The sequence below is a fragment of the Penaeus chinensis genome, chromosome 25, assembly GCF_019202785.1.
Source record: "Penaeus chinensis breed Huanghai No. 1 chromosome 25, ASM1920278v2, whole genome shotgun sequence".
Classification (NCBI taxonomy): domain Eukaryota; kingdom Metazoa; phylum Arthropoda; class Malacostraca; order Decapoda; family Penaeidae; genus Penaeus; species Penaeus chinensis.
Window position 1 is genome coordinate 9,478,982 of NC_061843.1, and position 17,500 is coordinate 9,496,481.

Here is a 17,500-nt window from a genome sequence, read left to right on the forward strand (position 1 = left end):
ATCAGCAACGTCGTCTTGGGATCGCAAAAGTGACACATCGGTATCAGTAATACGTGGTCGATAGGTCGCTTTTCCACGCAATCGGGGACGTCATCCGTCGGGTCTAGAAGGGGCTAAGTGACAGCTCGTGGCGAGCCATGTTGAGGAATAGGACGTTCGAGGAGTGAGGCGTGAGGATACACCGAGGAAAGCAGGTTGACGCACAAGCTTGATAATGTTCGGAAGTGATACGGCCGTGGCTTCTGCTGGCGTGATGTAATAGTTTAAAGATAAAACACGGTTCCACGGGGGTTGTGGGATACGTCGCTGTTGAACGCGCGCCCCACGTTGTGTGTAAGTGGGTCAGTAGGTTAGTGTGAGAGTGACTAGACCGGGTGGTGGGTGTGTGTATGTATGAGCCGCGCGCACACGCACTCACGCACACACCCCTCCCGCCGCCACACACACACGAACACACACACGCGCACGCACGGCGGTTACCTCAGAGCTAACATAGACCCCGTTACGCTTAATGTAGGCCAGTCAGAGTTCTAACTTTCACTCTTGTTGGCGGCGCGGAGCTAGGCGGGCCCTCAGTCATCGCTTGGGAGCCAACAGTGTGTGTTGCTCACCGCCATGTGCGCTGTGTCACTCGTGTGCTCTCGCTGTGATTACTATACTACATCTTACCAGTGAACCAGTGATACCGGTCATACTCATACAGTGGCTCAGATACCTCAGTGTTAAGAATTATTATTTATTAAGAGTGGTTGTGCGATAATGCTCTCTGAGATGGAGCTACCAATTTCAGTGCAAAACTTTAACTTGTCCCCCCAGTTCGGGCAGTTAACAATCTCTGCTGCCCCCATGACAGTAGACATGAGTGGTTCGGGTGTGGGTATTGCCACAAGTGCCTTGTCACCCACGTACACACACATTAGTACGGGGGGTATTGCCAACTCAACCGTCTCTACCAACACCGTTACCAGTAATGTTACCAGTAACAACAATAACAACAACTTGTTGACCCCGACTCTAATGGACTCTGGTTTGTTCCCCGGTGTAGCCACCACCACCCTGGACTACACGTCGTTGGCCGAGCTCCCAGACACCAAGGAAGGCATCGAGGAGCTGTGTCCTGTGTGCGGGGACAAGGTGTCAGGCTACCACTACGGCCTGCTCACCTGCGAGTCCTGTAAGGGCTTCTTCAAGAGGACGGTGCAGAACAAGAAGGTGTACACCTGCGTGGCGGACCGCTCCTGCCAGATCGACAAGACGCAGAGGAAGCGGTGTCCGTACTGCCGCTTCCAGAAATGCCTCGAAGTCGGCATGAAGCTCGAAGGTAAGCATCGCTTTGCCCCGTTCGCAGGTGTCGTCGGGTCGGGCGCGGAGGGCGAGCACCTGCTCCTCCGCCCGCGTCCCTGGAGGAGGACTTGGGCCGTGAGTGCGAGGGACTCCCGTGGATGATTATTGAGTGAGCAGTCCCTGAGGAAAGAAAGGCGAGGGACTGTTGTGAGAGAGTGAAGAGTGCACGTGAGGAATTTAGCATTCGGGTGGCGGTCTTTTGTTCCGAGTGTGTAAGAGTGACACACTTGCGTCCCAGTAAGGTGAGGGGCTGGTAAGAGTGACGTGATTATCATGTTTCTGACGGGGCATAATAGGCGAATGCCCAGAGTGAACAAAGAGTACAAGAGACGGAGGTTTGTGTGTGTGTGTGTATGTGTGTGTGTGAAGTGCTCGGTAGAAGAGAGAGTGATTTTCTTGAACCAGAAGGAGTACAATAAGAGTGAGAGTTATCAGGGAGATTTTCTAGCAATAGTATTAGTGACTGTCAAGGGTATAAATAGCAGGGTGAAGTGTGAGTGACAAGCAAGAGTGAGGAAGAGTATCATTATGTTGACCAAGTAGTACAGTACTGACCATATGACATAAAAAGCATGTGAGAGTGAGAGTACAAGTCGCATGACAGTAAGATTTTTCATTCCGTGGAGTACAGCTAGTATCAACAAGGATCGTAAGCATATGCGAAGCCATATTAATCGGGAACAGAATTAACTAGCTGTGACTAGCAGGAGGGAAGTGTCTTCTACGGATGTGAGTGACTTGCAGGAGAGAGTGACTGTTAAGTGTGGTTGATTTACATGAGTTTGAGCAACTAGCCAGCATACTTGAATAACAAGACGGATTGAATGACTCGTGATAGATTAGAGGACTATTTACTAGCCGTGGGGTATTATGAGGATATGTTCTTGAGGATGGCTAGGGAAAGTGACTATTCAACTAGCCCTAAATCAGGGACTAGTCGAAAGACGAGTGGCGAGCTGGAATCACTAGTTGGAATACTAGAATGGATGGCTAGTTGGAATGCGAGTGTAGAGAACGAGTTTTTCTTTTTTTTAGAATGGGTGACATTTTCGAAGATTTGACTGAGAGGATTGCAAGTTCGTAAGCGATAATGTGAGAGTGACTAGCTGGAATACAATCTACTAGCTGGCGTGATTGCCACTAGATTGTACTAAAAGCGAATGAAATTTGAATAGCTGTTGGGAGAGCTGCTAGTGACTAGCAAGACTAGAAAACCAGAACGCATGGCTATTAAAATTACGAGTCACTAAACAAGCAGTTTTTCAGTAGAGGTAAAAGATCTCGCAACGTAACTACTAGAATGGAGAGGAAGCTCATCTCGATCCTTAACCATCCTCGAAATGTAAACTGATTCCTGGTTTTCCTTCTTGAAACACAATATTATTCCTAGCAGTTACATTGCTCCTCCTCCTACTCTTAATCCTTCTTATCTTTCCTCCTCCTCCTCTTCCTCCTCCTCCTCCTCCTCCTCCTCCTCCTCCTCCTCCTCCTCCTCCTCCTCCTCCTCCTCCTCCTCCTCCTCCTTCTCCTCCTCCTCTTGATCCTTTTTCTCTTTCCTCCTCTTCCTCATCCTCCTCTTAATCCTCCTTCTCTTACTCTTCCCCCTCCTCCTCCTCCTCCTCCTTCTACTATCCCCCTACCTCCTGTAGTCTGCCCAATGCCCCTATGCCCTATGCCCCCCTACCCCCTCTTATTTCTTCATCAGGCACTGGCATCGCCTTCGTCGGTGCCTGGGTGCCTCCTTTAAATGTTCGAGGCATCATTTCTGCGCTAGGGCAAAGGGGAGTCTCGATAGATTTTTATTTCTATGTAGTTTCTCCAAACAGCATTCTTTCCTTTCTTTCCTTCCTTCCTTTCTTCCCGTGTCTCTCTCTCTCTTCCTTTGAGTCAGCCTTCTTTACGCACTTTATTTCTTTTTCGATGTATTTCCTCTCTTCTTTATCTCCTAGTCGATGCATTTCTTTTATTTTTTCTTCTTCTTCTTCTTACCCTTCAGTTTTACAAGTCTGCCAGTGCTGCTTCCTGCTTAATATACTATTGGAATGTTTTTATATCGTCTGGGGCCTAATCCATGACTAGGGTGTTCTTTTGTGTACACACGTCTCCTCTTCGTCTTGTCGACTCTCTCTCTCTCTCTCTCTCTCTCTCTCTCTCTCTCTCTCTCTCTCTCTCTCTCTCTCTCTCTCTCTCTCTCTCTCTCTCTCTCTCTCTCTCTCTCTCTCTCTCTCTCTCTTTATCTATCTATCTCTGTCTGCCTCTGTCTCTCACTTTATATATCCGCATTCACTTAATCGTTCTCTTTCTCTCTCCTTCATCCTTCTCCTGTTTCTTTTCTCCCTTCTTTAACACCCACTCTCTTCTTTCTGATCTCCCCCCCCCCCACACTCCACTCCCTATCTCTCCCTACCTCGTCCCTTTTCTTCTAACCGTAGGATATGCGAACTTAATCTTGAATTATTATTATAAGTAGAATGCTAAGCGCCCTTGTGTACGTGTGTATGTGTTTTCGTGTGTGCGTGTGTGTGTACGTGTGTTTGGCTTTCTTGAATAGAGGAACGAAGTAAACACGTAAAGTGAGAAAGCAGATATCTCTCTCTGTTTTCTCTTTCTCTTTCTTTCTCTTTCTTTTTTCTTTTTTTAATCTACTCTGGCCTAATCCCCGCCTTGATAGATCGCAGCCATCAAATTTTGGTCTTCGTTTGGCTCCGAGACAGTCGCTCGGTTCGAAAACGTGTTTGAATGAGTTTTAGCCGAACGTATTTCAGGTAAAACACGTTCGAAGCACTATGAATCTGGTGAAACATGTTTGGGAAGCTTTGGTTCGAGTTAAATGCTTACTCTCACTTTACTACTCGCCTTTGATTTTTTTTTATGAAAGACGTTTGGTCTAACGCTTTTTATAACTTTTTATGTTAGTTATCTATCTATTTATTTGGTTAGTTTTAGGACGTTTCTCCCTTGTTTGTGTTTGCGCGAAAGGTGTTAGCATCAGGTGTTCGAGTGAGCCTCCCCTCCCCCTCCTCCCTTGACCCCTCCCCCTCCTCCCAGGGTTTTTCCTCAGAGTACGAAATTTCGAAAGACTTTCGATCTCATGCTCTGTCTTTCTAATATTTTGTTTTTTCTAGCTATGTCTGTCTCTTTATTAATCGATTAATGAGTTTATTTATATTATTTTAGATATTTACCTGTCTATTATCTTCTGTAAGGGGGTATTCTCGAAGCGGGAGATAGGGGGGAGGGGGCCCAGCCTTCTTTCACGATTGTGTTGTTTTTGTGCTTGGCATGACTAGGGCGGGATGGGGGGGGGGGGGGGAGGTGCGCGGTGAAGATGCATGCTTGACCCACATAGACCCGGTTAGAAGATGGGCGGCAGCTGTAGTCCCTTCTCGTGGGAGACCGCCCCTGTCCCTCTGACCTGGTCCTCAGTCCTGGCTCTGTGTCCTGATATTCATTGACCCTCTGTCCTGGCCCTCTGTCCTGGCACTCTTTCCTGGCTCTCTCCTCTGGCCCTCTGTCCTGGCTTTCTGTCCTCTGTTCAAGTCTTCCCTCTGTCCTGGTCCTCTTTCTTGGCCACCTGTCCTGGGCCTGTATTCTGGCCCTTCGTCCTGGCACTCTTCGACCTTCTGTCTTTTGCCTTCGCTTTCCTGTTCCTCTCGACGTCTTTGTAACTCCACTTTGTCCCTCTTCTTGTTTCCCTGCGCCTCTTTCTTCTACCTCTTCGTGTTGTTCCCTCGCTTTTCCCGTTTTCCTTGTCGCTCTCGTTGTCCCTCTGTCCTGTCAATCTTCTTGCCCCCTTGCCTTGCTCGACTCTGCCTGGTCCCCCTATACTGGTCCTCCATTTTGCCCTCTGCCGTGTCCCTGCGCCCTATGCCTTTGCCTTGTCCTTTCATTTAGGCTCTCTGCTTTATGTATCTGCCTTGTCCTTCCTCCTCGTTCCTCTTCTTGCCCCTCTAGCTCGTCCCGTCCCTCTGCCTTGTTCTCTTATCCTTTCCTTCTTTCTTGTCTCTCTGCCTTATCCTTCCTTGTCCTTTCCCCCCTTCTTTCTGCTTTGTCCCTTCACCCCATCCCTCTCCCTTGTCCCTTCACCTTTTCCTTCTGCCTTGTCCCTTCACCTTTGGCTTCTGCTTTGTCCCTTTGCCCTTCATCCGTCTGCCTTGTCCTCGTTTTTGATCAGACCGTATGCTTGAGCCATGCAGTGTGATCTTGCAATCGGTAGCGTTTCCTAGTATGGGGGAACTTGGACCGGCGTTTTGCTCATGGCCAAGAAGTGGTTGTCATTAATGAGGTTAATGACTGCGTTGATACACAAGCCAAGAAGGTAATCTCCCATAGAGGTGTGAAAGTGCGGCCGCAATTTGCCATACATTCACCGTCAATATACCCGTGATTGGCGCTCTGATTGGCTCTCCAGGAAAACTTGCACCTTCGTTACGCTGGATTCATAATATTTGGGAAAGGATGGCGACTATTTCCAAAGGCGAGAGGGTAGGGGGCAAGGGGGGGGGGTATGGCATAACAATAATTTTCTCGGAAAGAAATGACATGAAAGAAAGAAAAAAGGAGAGAAAGAAGGTTGAACACCTTCTGCTGAACGGGATTTGCGTAGGTTTGCTTACAGTAGTGGTAGCTTAAAGGATTTCTCTCTTGGCTCTTGGTCATCATTCAACAAGATCAAGATTTTGAGAGGAAGGGAAGGGAAGGGGAGGGAGAGAGAGAGAGAGAGAGAGAGAGAGAGAGAGAGAGAGAGAGAGAGAGAGAGAGAGAGAGAGAGAGAGAGAGAGAGATAGATAGATAGATAGATAGATAGATAGATAGATAGATAGATAGATAGAGAGAGAGAGAATACAAAAGATCTGAACGAAGCCCCTCGTATGAAAATAACCAACGCCCCCGACTCCTTCTTGACGTAACGTGTATCAAGATTCAGAGACGATGGCGGTGTAATCACCATGTAAAAATCTCCATGTAAAAGAGGTTTATTATCTTCGGAATAACAAATAAAACATGTTCTCGGAGACGTGACTGAAGCGGCGAAGGAGGAGGAGGAGGAGGAGGAGCGAGCGACGGCGCGCGTTCCCGCCGCCAGACACAAATCCCGGGTCCTTATTGGTGATATCTTGACTTCGCTGTCGGATTTTTTTTTTTTTATCGTTCGATTAGTGTTCGTTCCTCTGATAACTGTTTATTTTTATTTACAACAATGTATATTAGGATGGGTGGTTCTGATGTCACTTAATTCCGTGTTTTTTTTGTTTTTTTTGGAGAATAATTCCCTAAGGTATTAAATTCGTCCAGGGATCCGAACGATGACGTCGGAAGATTTCGGCTTTCCCTTTCCACGATTCGTTAGGACGGCGGTTCATTTATTTTACTCTCTCTATTAATGTCATCTCCCCCCCAGAAAAAGAAAGAAAAATCCAATAAATTAATCCTTTTGAATGCATAAACCTATAAAAGAGAAAGAAGGATGGAAAAAAAGCAAGAAGGCAGCACTTTAAGTCCACATGTCTCCTTAATGGGACGGAAGGGTGGCGGGTGTTGAGCAGTGCGAGGCCGAGACACGACTGAGGGGCAGAGGGAGACGGGCCCGTGAGGCGGCGGGGCAGTGTTACCCGCACCAAAACCCACCTTTTCACTTTCAGTCTAAACTAACACCGCTCGCAAGGAAATGTTTACGCTCAGTCAACACAGGGCCCCGGCCTGATCAACGCTTGCTTAGGCCTCAAAAGGATTACCACTTTCGGGGCGTCTCATGACCGACGTCTTGCGTTCTCGTGAGGCCTTGGGGGGATGGGGGTGGGGGCAGAGGGGGAGGTGCTGGGGTCCTGGGAAAACCTCGCTTATTGTTAATAATGAAGCATTAGATTAGGGTTTGTGTATGCGGGCGGGTGTCGTGGGTCTTTTATGGGATTTTATGTGTGTGTGGGGGGGGGGGGGGGGGGGACGTATGTGTAAAGAGTGTGATGTAACCTCGATCTGTGAACAAAACTGCACATGCATAATAAGGCATTTTGGAGTTGCTCAAGCAGTAATGACTCGTGGCACTCTCTTTTTTCTCTTTCAGTTCTCTTTTCCTCTCTCTCTCTCTCTCTCTCTCTCTCTCTCTCTCTCTCTCTCTCTCTCTCTCTCTCTCTCTCTCTCTCTCTCTCTCTCTCTCTCTCTCATTATGTAGCTCATGAGATTAAGACAGATGTCATGGGGCAGCATTGAGAAAGAGAGAGAGAGAGAGAGAGAGATAAAGAAAGAGAGAGAGTAAACAGAGAAAAAAGAAAGAAAGAGAAAGAGAGAGGTGGATTAAAGAAGTTTCTCAACCTGTGTACTAAAAGATGGTGTAATATTTATCTATTGCCTGATGTTTAGATAAAGTGTGTTTGGGAAAAATGTATGCTGAGGTGTTCATAAAAAAAAAAACTGTCTGCTGAAGCATGATCGGGGCCTTGAACAGACACCTGTGTGTTGTAGGTGATCATTGTTTTTGAAACGTTAACACTGTTTTTTATTATTTTTTTCTCAGTATTTTGTTTGTTTTGAGTATATCCTAATGTCTGTTTTATAGCATGGTGGCATATGACTCACGCAGCCCTCGAGAAATGTGTTCTAAATATAACCTCGTACTGACTGTTTGTTTGTTTTTTTGTTTATTTTTGTTTGTTTTTGTTCTCGTTCTGTCTTTGTCTTATTGTATATCTGCCTGTCTGTCTCTCTGTTTCTCTTTCTATCTATCTATTTGTCTTTTTTCATTTGTTTGTTTCTTTTTTATCTTTCTTTCCTCCTCTCCCTTCACTCTCCTTCTTAGACTTTCCATTTGATGTTTTGTTTGTGTTTATGCTTAATCCATTAGCTTTTTTTTTCTCTCTCTCTCTCTCTCACGTCTTTCATTTAGAGAGAGGCGTCTCCCCTGTCCAATTTTAAGTACACCCCCCTCCCCATAGTCCTCCCTCCCTCCCTTTCTCCTTCCTTTCCATATTCCCTCCCTCCCCTCCTTCCCTCCTCTCCCTTTTCCCTCCCTTCTCTCCCCATCCCCTCACTTCTCTCTCCTTTTCCCCTTCCTCCCCTCCCTTTTCCCTCCTCCCTCCCTCCTTCCCTTCCCACATTCCCCTCTTTTCCCTCCCTTTCCTCCCCCTTCCCCTCTTCCCTCCCTCCTTTCCTTCCGACATTCCTCTCCTTTCCATCCCTTTCCCCTCCCCCTTCCCTCCCTTTCCCCTCCCCCTTCCCTCCCTTTATCTCCCTTTCCCCTCCCCCTTCCCTCCCTTTCCCTCCTTCTTCCCTCTCCCCCTTCCCTCCCTTCCTTCCCTTTTCCTTAGTCGCTCCAGTTTCTTTATCTTGGCCCATATCTTCCGATGACGTTGCCGATTCTTGTGTATACAGGGGTCGGTCTTGCCCCCCCCCCCACCCCCCCTTCGCTTCGGCTGGAGGGACTCCTGTCTATGGTGTGTTTGTCTTTCTCTCTCGCTCTCTTTCTTCTACCTCTCTCTCTCTCTCTCTTATCTCTCTCTCTCTCTCTCTCTCTCTCTCTCTCTCTCTCTCTCTCTCTCTCTCTCTCTCTCTCTCTCTCTCTCTCCCCCCCCTCTCTTGCCCTACTTTCCTTCCCTCCGTCTTCCCTATCTGCCTCTTTTCTTCTCACCTCCCCAACCCCTTTCCTTCCCTCCCTTCTCCCTCCCTCCTTCCCTCCCTCCCTCCTTCCCTCCCTCCCTTAATGCTATTTACGTTAATTTCTGGCATCAGTTGAGCGCCTTTTCCAGAGAGGGATCACTACGCATGTTGATTTTTTTTCTTTTTTTTTCTGGTTTTATCTCCCCCCCCCCCCCCCACCCCACCCTATCACTGCTCCTTTTTTTTTTGTCTTTCTCTCTTCTCCCGCGTTAACCTAATTTACTCGCCGCCTCTTCGCTCATGGCCTCATTTTGATTCGTCTTGCTTTTGTTTCTGTTTCTATTTTCTACTCTTCCACTCCCCCCACCCCTTTTTTTCTCTCTCTCTTTCTCTTTTTCTTTTTTAAATAATAATTCGAATGTGTTCCCCACTCTTTCTTTTTCTTTTCTTTCTTTTTCTTTCTGCGTCGCTTGTAAAAGGGTGGAAGGAAGGAGGGAAGGAGGGATTGGAAAGAGAGAGGGAGGGAGGGAGGGAGGGAGGGAGGGAGGGAGGGAGGGAGGGAAGGAAGGGAGAATAAAGGGAAGACAGAAGTTGGATTGAAGGTAGGGAGAGAAAAAGGGATGGACTGAGGGTAAGATAGAGGGGAGGGAGGGAGGGAGGGAGGCAGGGAGGAAGGGAGAGGAAGGTGTTTAACATGTGATATAGAATAATCGTCCTTCATGCTCTCGCTTCACGATTGTGGTGCAACCTCTCACCGCGAGCCACTTTCCCCTCCCCTCCCCTCCCCTCCTCTCCCCTCCCCTCCCCTCCTCTCCTCCCCTCCCCTCCCCTCCCCTCCCCTCCCCTCCCCTCCTCTCCCCTCCTCTCCTCCCCTACTTTCCTCTCCTCCCCTCCTCGCCTCCGTCCCTCCTCTCCTCCCCTCCCCTTCTCTTCTCTCCTCCGTCCCCCCTCCCTCTCCTTCTCCCCCTCTCTTCTCCCTTCCCTATCCCTTCCCCCTACCTTCTCCATCTTCTCTCCTCTCCTCTTCCCCCCTCCCTATTCCTCTCCCTTTCTTCTCTCCCTCCCCTTCACCTTTTTTCTCTCCTCTTTTCTTCTTCTTCTTTTATTTTCCATCCTCCTCTTTCTCCTTTTTCCCCCCGCTTTTCTGTTTCTTCTGTCCGTTTCCCTTCTTTGGATTTTCCTCCTCTTCTGTTTCTGCCGAATGAAGGAAGTGAACGAAGAAGGAATGGGAGCAGGAGTGAATGAAGGGAATGAAAAGGGGTTAAGAATAAAAATCCGAAGGAATGAAGTGAAAAAAAAAAGTGAATGAAGATGGAATGAAAGCCGAATGAATAAAGTGAATGAACGAAGTGAAAGATAAAGAGTCAGGGGCCAAGAGGAATGAAAAGAAAAAAAGTGAAAGAAGTGAATGAAGAAGAGATGGCGTCCACGAGGAATGAAGTGAAAGAAGTGAATGAAGGAGAGATGGCTTCCAAGAGGAATGAAGTAAAAGAAGTGAATGAAGAAGGGTTGGAGGCCGAGAAAATGTAGGTCGGCAGGAGTAGCAGCGCGGTGACACCTCTTCCTCCACCTCCTCCTCCTCCTCCTCCTCCTCCTCCTCCTCCTCCTCCTCCTCCTCCTCCTCCTCCTCCTCCATCGATCGACGGGACTTCGAAGGGCAGCAGCAGCCATGGGAGTGGGGGGGGGGGAGGGAAGAGGGAGGATGGTGGTTGGTGGTGGAGGAAGGGAAGGGGGGGGGGGGGTTAATAAGGTATAGAGGAGTAAAGAATTAATATTGTATAGGGAGAAGGAAACAATATGATAAATAAGGGTGAAAATAAAGAGTGGAGAGGGGAAAAAAAAGGGGGAAAGGATAAAAGTAGTAGAAAGAAAAATAGAAGGTTGGGAGGGGAGGGGGGGAAACAGGTTGCAAGAGGGGAAACCACTTAACAACAAATGCTATGGGGAACAACGGTTGCGAGAGCGAGGGGAAAAGTAGGCCAAGCTCCCTCCTAGGAAACCAAGAACGAGGGGAAGGTGTGTGGGGGGGAGGGGGGGAGGGACGGAGAGCGGAGGGGGTGGGGGGAGAGCAGGCGACGTCACAGAGGGGAAAATGGGACGCCAGCTTAACACCGAAGACGAGGGGAGAAGACTTGTAGAAGGTGAAGGACGAGGAGGGGAAAAAAAACTAGAAATTAGATTACTGTTCTAAGCCGTGCTGCAGAGATCGTATTGTCCTTGGCTGTGTTGCAGGGATCTTACAGTAGACAGCCAGATTTTTGTTATATATATATATATATATATATATATATATATATTTATATATACACATATATATATACATATACATATATATACATATATATATATATATTATTGTTGATCATCATTGGCTGTTTTCTTTCTCATCATGCCTTTATATAGGTAGATAGATAGATAGATAGGTAGATAGATTTTTTTTTTTTTTGGGGGGGGGGAGGTGAGGCTTTTATCCAAAGTCCTTACACTTTATCCCGGATTTTGAAACTACTCGTGCACGATATCGCTCCACGTGGCACCCACGAAGCCAGACTGTGCCTATATAGGCCTACGGACACACACACACACACACACACACACACACACACACACACACACACACACACACACACACACACACACACACACACACACACACACACACACATGCACGATATCGCTCCACGTGGCACCCACGAAGCCAAACTGTGCCTATATAGGCCTTCGGACACACACACACACACACACACACACACACACACACACACACACACACACACACACACACACACACACAGAGGCATCGGCGCCCTTAGCCAAGTGGGTCACACGAGGCACCCAGCCCTAAGTCTTCCAACTTGTTCAGGGTCCGAACGAGGCCTATCTCCTGGCCCATTTTCGAATTGACTTGCGTGCGGTACGGCAGTCGGGGGTAGAGGCCGTGAAAGGAGTTTCTACTTTTCCTTCTCCTTTTTTTTTTTTTTTCATTTATTTATAGTTTCTGATGTGTTGTTGTTGTTGATCATCATCGTTATTATTATTATTAGTATTATTATTATTAGTATTATTATTATTATTATTATTAATTTTGATCGCACTTATCATGAGATATAAGTTTGGGATTGTAAGAAAATAAGGAGAGCGTGGAGAGTAGAGAGTGTAAGAGAGGGAAGAGAGTGGAGAGAGGGAAGAGGGAAGGGGGAAGAGTGGAGAGTGGAGAGGGGAGAGGGGAGAGTGGAGAGTGGAGAGGGGAGAGGGGAGAGTGGAGAGTGGAGAGGGGAGAGTGGAGAGTGGAGAGTGGAGAGGGGAGAGTGGAGAGTGGAGAGGGGAGAGGGGAGAGGGGAGAGGGGAGAGTGGAGAGTGGAGAGGGGAGAGGGGAGACATGCAGGGATGATGACAGATGCGTTATGCTTGGGCTGAGCTGTCCCAAGGCGGGTGAAAGTCTCCTCGAACTGTTGCTAAGGTCCGCCTCGTCGGGATCCACGTCGACTGCTCTTGTCAGCTCTTTTGTTGTCTTTGTCGTCGTCGTTGTTGTTGTTGTTGTTGTTGTTGTTGTTGTCGTTGTTGTCTTTGTCGGCGCTGTTGTTGCTGGGTTTTTTTGTCATTGTCGTTATCATTGTTGTGGGAAGTAGCTGTAGTTGCTTGTGGTCACTTTTTTTTTTTTATATTCCTGCCTTCGTGTATGGAAGGAAGGTCCACCGAAGGGGAGGGAGAGGAGGGAAGGACGAATACTTCATATATTATTTTTTCTTCTTTACTTCTCTTCTCTTCTCTTCTTTTCTTGAGGGGGAGAGATGCAGTTATTTCTGTTTTTTTCTTTTTTCTTATTCCTTCTTAAGGCAAGCCCTTTGTCGCACTCGGAGACTCTTTAGAAGGTAACTCGGCCATTCATGGTAAGATCCTGACGTCCATTATGGGGAAACTGACACTTATTTGCTCAGGTAACGTCAGAACGCAAATGCTGGAAATAGGATAATACGAGAATGCGTTATTATGTTGTTGTTTTTTATACATCGTTACTTATTTTCGTGACGTAGTTGAAATCGTCTGCAGGCGAGGGATGGAAAGCCCGAAGTAACACAAAAAATCTATATCTCTCTATTCATATCTTTATCATTCATAGAGAGTACAAAGAGTGTGGTGCAATGTCCCTTTGTGTGTGTGTGTGTGTGTGTGTGTGTGTGTGTGTGTGTGTGTGTGTGTGTGTGTGTGTGTGTGTGTGTGTGTGTGTGTGTGTGTGTGTGTGTGTGTGATTACGGAATAGTACGACATACGTAAGTTAAAAAGGAGGAGATGAAAAGAGGGAGGAAGAGGAGAGAAAAGAGGGCAATGCAGGGAAGGAAAAGAAGAGAAGAGACTAAGAGACGGGGAATAAGGCAGGAGAATAAGGCAGTAGAGAAGCGTAGAATAGAGGAGGGGAGAAGGGAGGGGCTAGTAGATGAGAGAGAAAGGGAGTATGGAGTATAATATATAGAAGGGAGTTAGGAAAGGGGGAGGGGGACTCGGGGAGTAGAGAACGATAGAGAAGGAGGGGGATGGGAGTACAAGGTAGGGAAGAGAGAGGGGGGAGACGGGAAGGGGAGGAGGGGGATGGGAGTACAAGGTAGGGAAGAGAGAGAGGGGGAGAGGGGAAGGGGAGGAGAGGGAGGGTGGTAAGGGAAGGAGGGAGGGTGGTAAGGGGAGGAGGGAGGGTGGTAAGGGGAGGAGGGAGGGTGGTCAGCCCAGGGTGGGGCCGCCTCGACTCAACCACTGACAAAAGGTGAAAGTGGCAGCTCGTGGAAAGATGGCGGACGGGCGACATTGGCGAAGAAAGGCCAGTTGTTGTTGTTTTTTTCAATGTATTTTCTTTTTTTTTCTTTTTTCTTTTTGTTTTGGAGGAGACAACTAGTTAAAATACCTATAGTAGAATGCGCTGGTCTTTATATTATGCATGTATCCCTCCCCCTCTTTTAACCTCTTTCAAATAACCAAAATCCCCCCCCCCCAAAAAAAAAAAAAAGACATGCTGTCCTGTAATTGGCATCAAAAAGTCTAATAGATTAAACATAGAATAAGGGCCTGGAGGATTCGAGGATCAAGATGAAGTCCCCAATCAGTATGTTAATTTGAATCTGCAGACTCGGCTCGTCCCCTCTGAATGCGGTAAATGTAAACAAATGCAAGTCTTGGCAAGTCCTTTGTGTCAAACTCCGTACTTTTCTCATTGTGTTGGACGTCACACACACACACACACACACACACACACACACACACACACACACACACACACACACACACACACACACACACACACACACACACACATATATATTGTTACTCGTTATACAGCTCAGAGACCAAAGAAAATGTGATATAGATGAATTATCATTAGTATGAATTGTATTATATTATGAAGTGTCGTAGTTACCTCCGTTTTCTTGATGATATATATATACATTTTTTTATTATTTTTTACAGCTGAGAGACCAAAGGAAAAGTGTTATAGATGAATTATCATATTTTTAAGGTTACCGTGTTCACATGCTGTAAAGGCGTTCCAGATAAAAGCGGTCGGTACTCGTAAGTGAACATGTTATTTTTAGACCAGCTTGCTTTACATTCGTCCATGCTTGTATTGTTGCGAAACGAGCATTACCTTTATAATCAGTCCGAATCCTGCTCGATGATTTGTGTGATTATGATCTGGCATTTAGCAGAGCGTGGGAAAATAAAGCTTGGTTTGTAAGGACTTGAGGGAAATGCAATGGCTATGGACTCTTCTGCAGTCTCTGTCGGCGAGAGATCCGGTTAACAGATACTCGGTACAGGCGATAAAGAAGTTGTAGTAGAAGGAGGAGGAAGAAGGAGGAAGAGCAAGAGGATAAAGATCAAGAGGAGGAAGGAGAAGAGGAGAAATAGACCTCCCACAGTGAATAAAAAAAACCCACACCATTAAATTTTCTCCCATCGTTCTGTTACTTTCTGCCTTTTCTAGCTTCAGGTCTACCCACTTCTCCCCCCCCCCCCCCCCAACCACAGTTGATTATACCCCTCAAGGTAAAGAGCCTCCAACAGCACCCAATTTCTATTTACACTTACACAAAATCTTGCCTCTCCCACAACAACCAGTATCTACAATTACTAGCTGGATACTACCCTCCCCCCCCACCCACTCACAACACTCAGTATTTGCCCTTTCTGGTTTAGGAGGAGGGAGAAGAAGAAGAGGAGGAGGAGGAGGAAAAAGACGAGCTAGAATAGAGAAGAGAGAAAAGAGAAAAAAGAAAATGAAGATGAGAAGGCAGAGGCGGAGAAGGTGGGCATCGTGAAAGTTCTCGGAGATGCGTTTATTTTGAATTACCCGCGTCTTGTAGGCGTTCTCTTGGCCTTTCTCTCTCGAGGGGACTGCGGATTGGGATTAGAGGTTGGGGAGGGGGGGAGGGGAAGGGTCTTCGCTAGCCACTAGGATGGAGGTCTGTGCTAGTTACTAGGGCGGAGGGGCACGGAGTGTTTATTTTCGATTTTTCTTTTTCGTTTTCTTTTCGTTTTCTTTCTTCGCAAAGGGCCTCGGAATGAGGGGGGGGGGGGATAGGAAGAGGAAGGGAATAACGAAGGGGAAGGGAAAGGAAGATAAGGGAAGACGCATGGAGAGGGAAGGGAAGCTAAAGTGGTAGGAAGGGAAGCTAAAGTGGTAGGAAGGGGGACAGGAAACGGCAAAGGGAGGATACCGGAGAACAAGAAGGAAAAGAGGGAAGAGGAAATAAGAGAAAGCAAGTCGAGACAAGATAACAACAAGCAGAGGAAGAGAAAAAGAAGAAGAGGGAGGAGAGAGAAGAGAAGAAGACAGGTGGAAGTGAATGGGTCTTGGGGGGTGGAAGGGCAGGTTTTAGAAGGTTCACGGGAGTAGGTGATGTAGTTATTTCAGCAAGGGGTTTGGCAGGTGTGGCTTGGTCGGGAGGGTAGTTGGTCGGGTCGGGTCGTTTGGTCGGGATGGGCAGTTTGGTCGGGTTGTGTAGTTGGGTCGGGTTGTTTGGTCAGTAGGGTAGTACCGTCGGGTAGTCGGGTAGTTGATATTGGTCGGGTTGAGTAGTTGGCGGGGTCGGGTTGGGTAGTTATTATTAGTCGTGGAGGGTAGTTAGTCGGGTAAGGTAGTTCGGTCGACTGGGTAGTTTGTCGGGATCGGATCGAATAGTTCGGCAGGATTAGCGAAGTAGGTCGAGTTCCGAGGGAAAAGTATGGAGAGGAGCGAGTTCGTAGACAGGTAGGGTTAGGGAAGACATGCTGTAAATTGGTAGTTTGTCGTGTGTTTAAACCTGGTATTTGGACAGGTAGTTAGAGTGGTAATAAGAGTGGTAGTTAGGCAGGTGGTTGGCAGGTGCTCAGGGGAAGAAGAGTGACGTAGGTATTAAGTCTGTTCCTTATATGGACTCGTGGGACTCCTAGGTGAAGTGTTCACGTTCTTCCTCTTCCCTTCACCTAAGACTTGTCACTGTCACCTTAGTCTCGTGTTCTTGACTAAGGGTCACCTGAAACTGTCACTCTAGGCTCCGTGGGTAATTCTTCCTAAATTATCCTGGAAATGAAATTTTTTTTCGGTCTGTCTGTTTGTCTATCTTTCTCTTCCACTCACTATTCCTCCCCTCCCTCTCCATCTTCTCTCTCCCTCTTTCACTCTCCCCCTCCCTCCCTCCTTGCTCTCCCTCCCTCCTCTCCCTCCCTTCTCTCCCTCCCTCCCTCCTCTCCCATGCTCTCTCCCTCTTTCACTCCGTCTCTCCCTTTCCCTCATTATCTTTGTTTTTACTCCTTTTTCGGTCACAAGGAAAGTGAGGAATGCGCTTTCCATACTTCGCTTGTCTCTTGTGTCCACACCGTCCGTCCCACGCAGGAAAGATGACGTCATTACCGCCTGCTTCTTGCTTTCGATCATCTACGTCTTTTCTGTTTGTTTATATATATACACACATATATTTGTGCATGTGCTTCATTGTTGTTGTTTTCTTCTAGTACTATTTATTCTACTTCTAGAACTATTTCCGCTTCTTCCTCTTTTTTTTTCTTCTTCTTTCTCCCCCCCCCCCCTTCCTTCTCCTCCGTCCCCCTCTCCCTTCCTACCCCTTTCTTTCCCTTTCCTGGCAGTTTTCCCTCTCCTGACTGTTCACGGTAACCTCTTCTTTATCTTCTTATTGCTCTTCTTCTCCCTCTTCCTCCTCCTCCCCTTCCCTTCCCCTTCCCCTTCCCCTTCTTCCCTCTTCTTCCTCTTCCTCTTCCCCTTCCCCTTTCCCTTCTTCCTCCTCCTCTTCCCCTTCCCCTTCCCCTTCCCCTTCCCTTTCTTCCTCCACCTCTTCCCCTTCCCCTTCCCCTTCTTCCTCCTCCTCTCCTCTTCCTCTTCCTCTTCCTCTTCCTCTTTCTCACCAGCATCACTACTACGCATCATCACCGTTACCATCGTTACCACCATCACTTGCTTGCAATTGCACGTTGCTTCATGGACTGTCCCAGTGATGATAATGTTGAGGGTAAATCTCGACTCCTATTTCTCTTTCTTTTGCGTCACTGATGTCTCGATCATTATCTTCCTTTTTTTTCT

The 17,500-nt window shown here is 47.4% G+C and overlaps 1 protein-coding gene across 3 annotated transcripts in view; it reads left to right on the forward strand.

Annotated features, from left to right (window-relative positions):
* Window positions 1-17,500, forward strand: part of LOC125038691 (nuclear hormone receptor FTZ-F1-like) — a 136,041-nt gene that overhangs the window by 65,444 nt on the left and 53,097 nt on the right. The window contains exon 2 of one of the 3 annotated variants that reach the window (XM_047632256.1): window positions 1,046-1,321. In XM_047632256.1, the coding sequence (XP_047488212.1) occupies window positions 1,046-1,321 (276 nt within the window). Of the gene's footprint in view, window positions 1-382; window positions 1,322-17,500 lie in introns of those variants that run through there. The other 2 variants (XM_047632255.1, XM_047632254.1) reach the window with 2 other exon arrangements.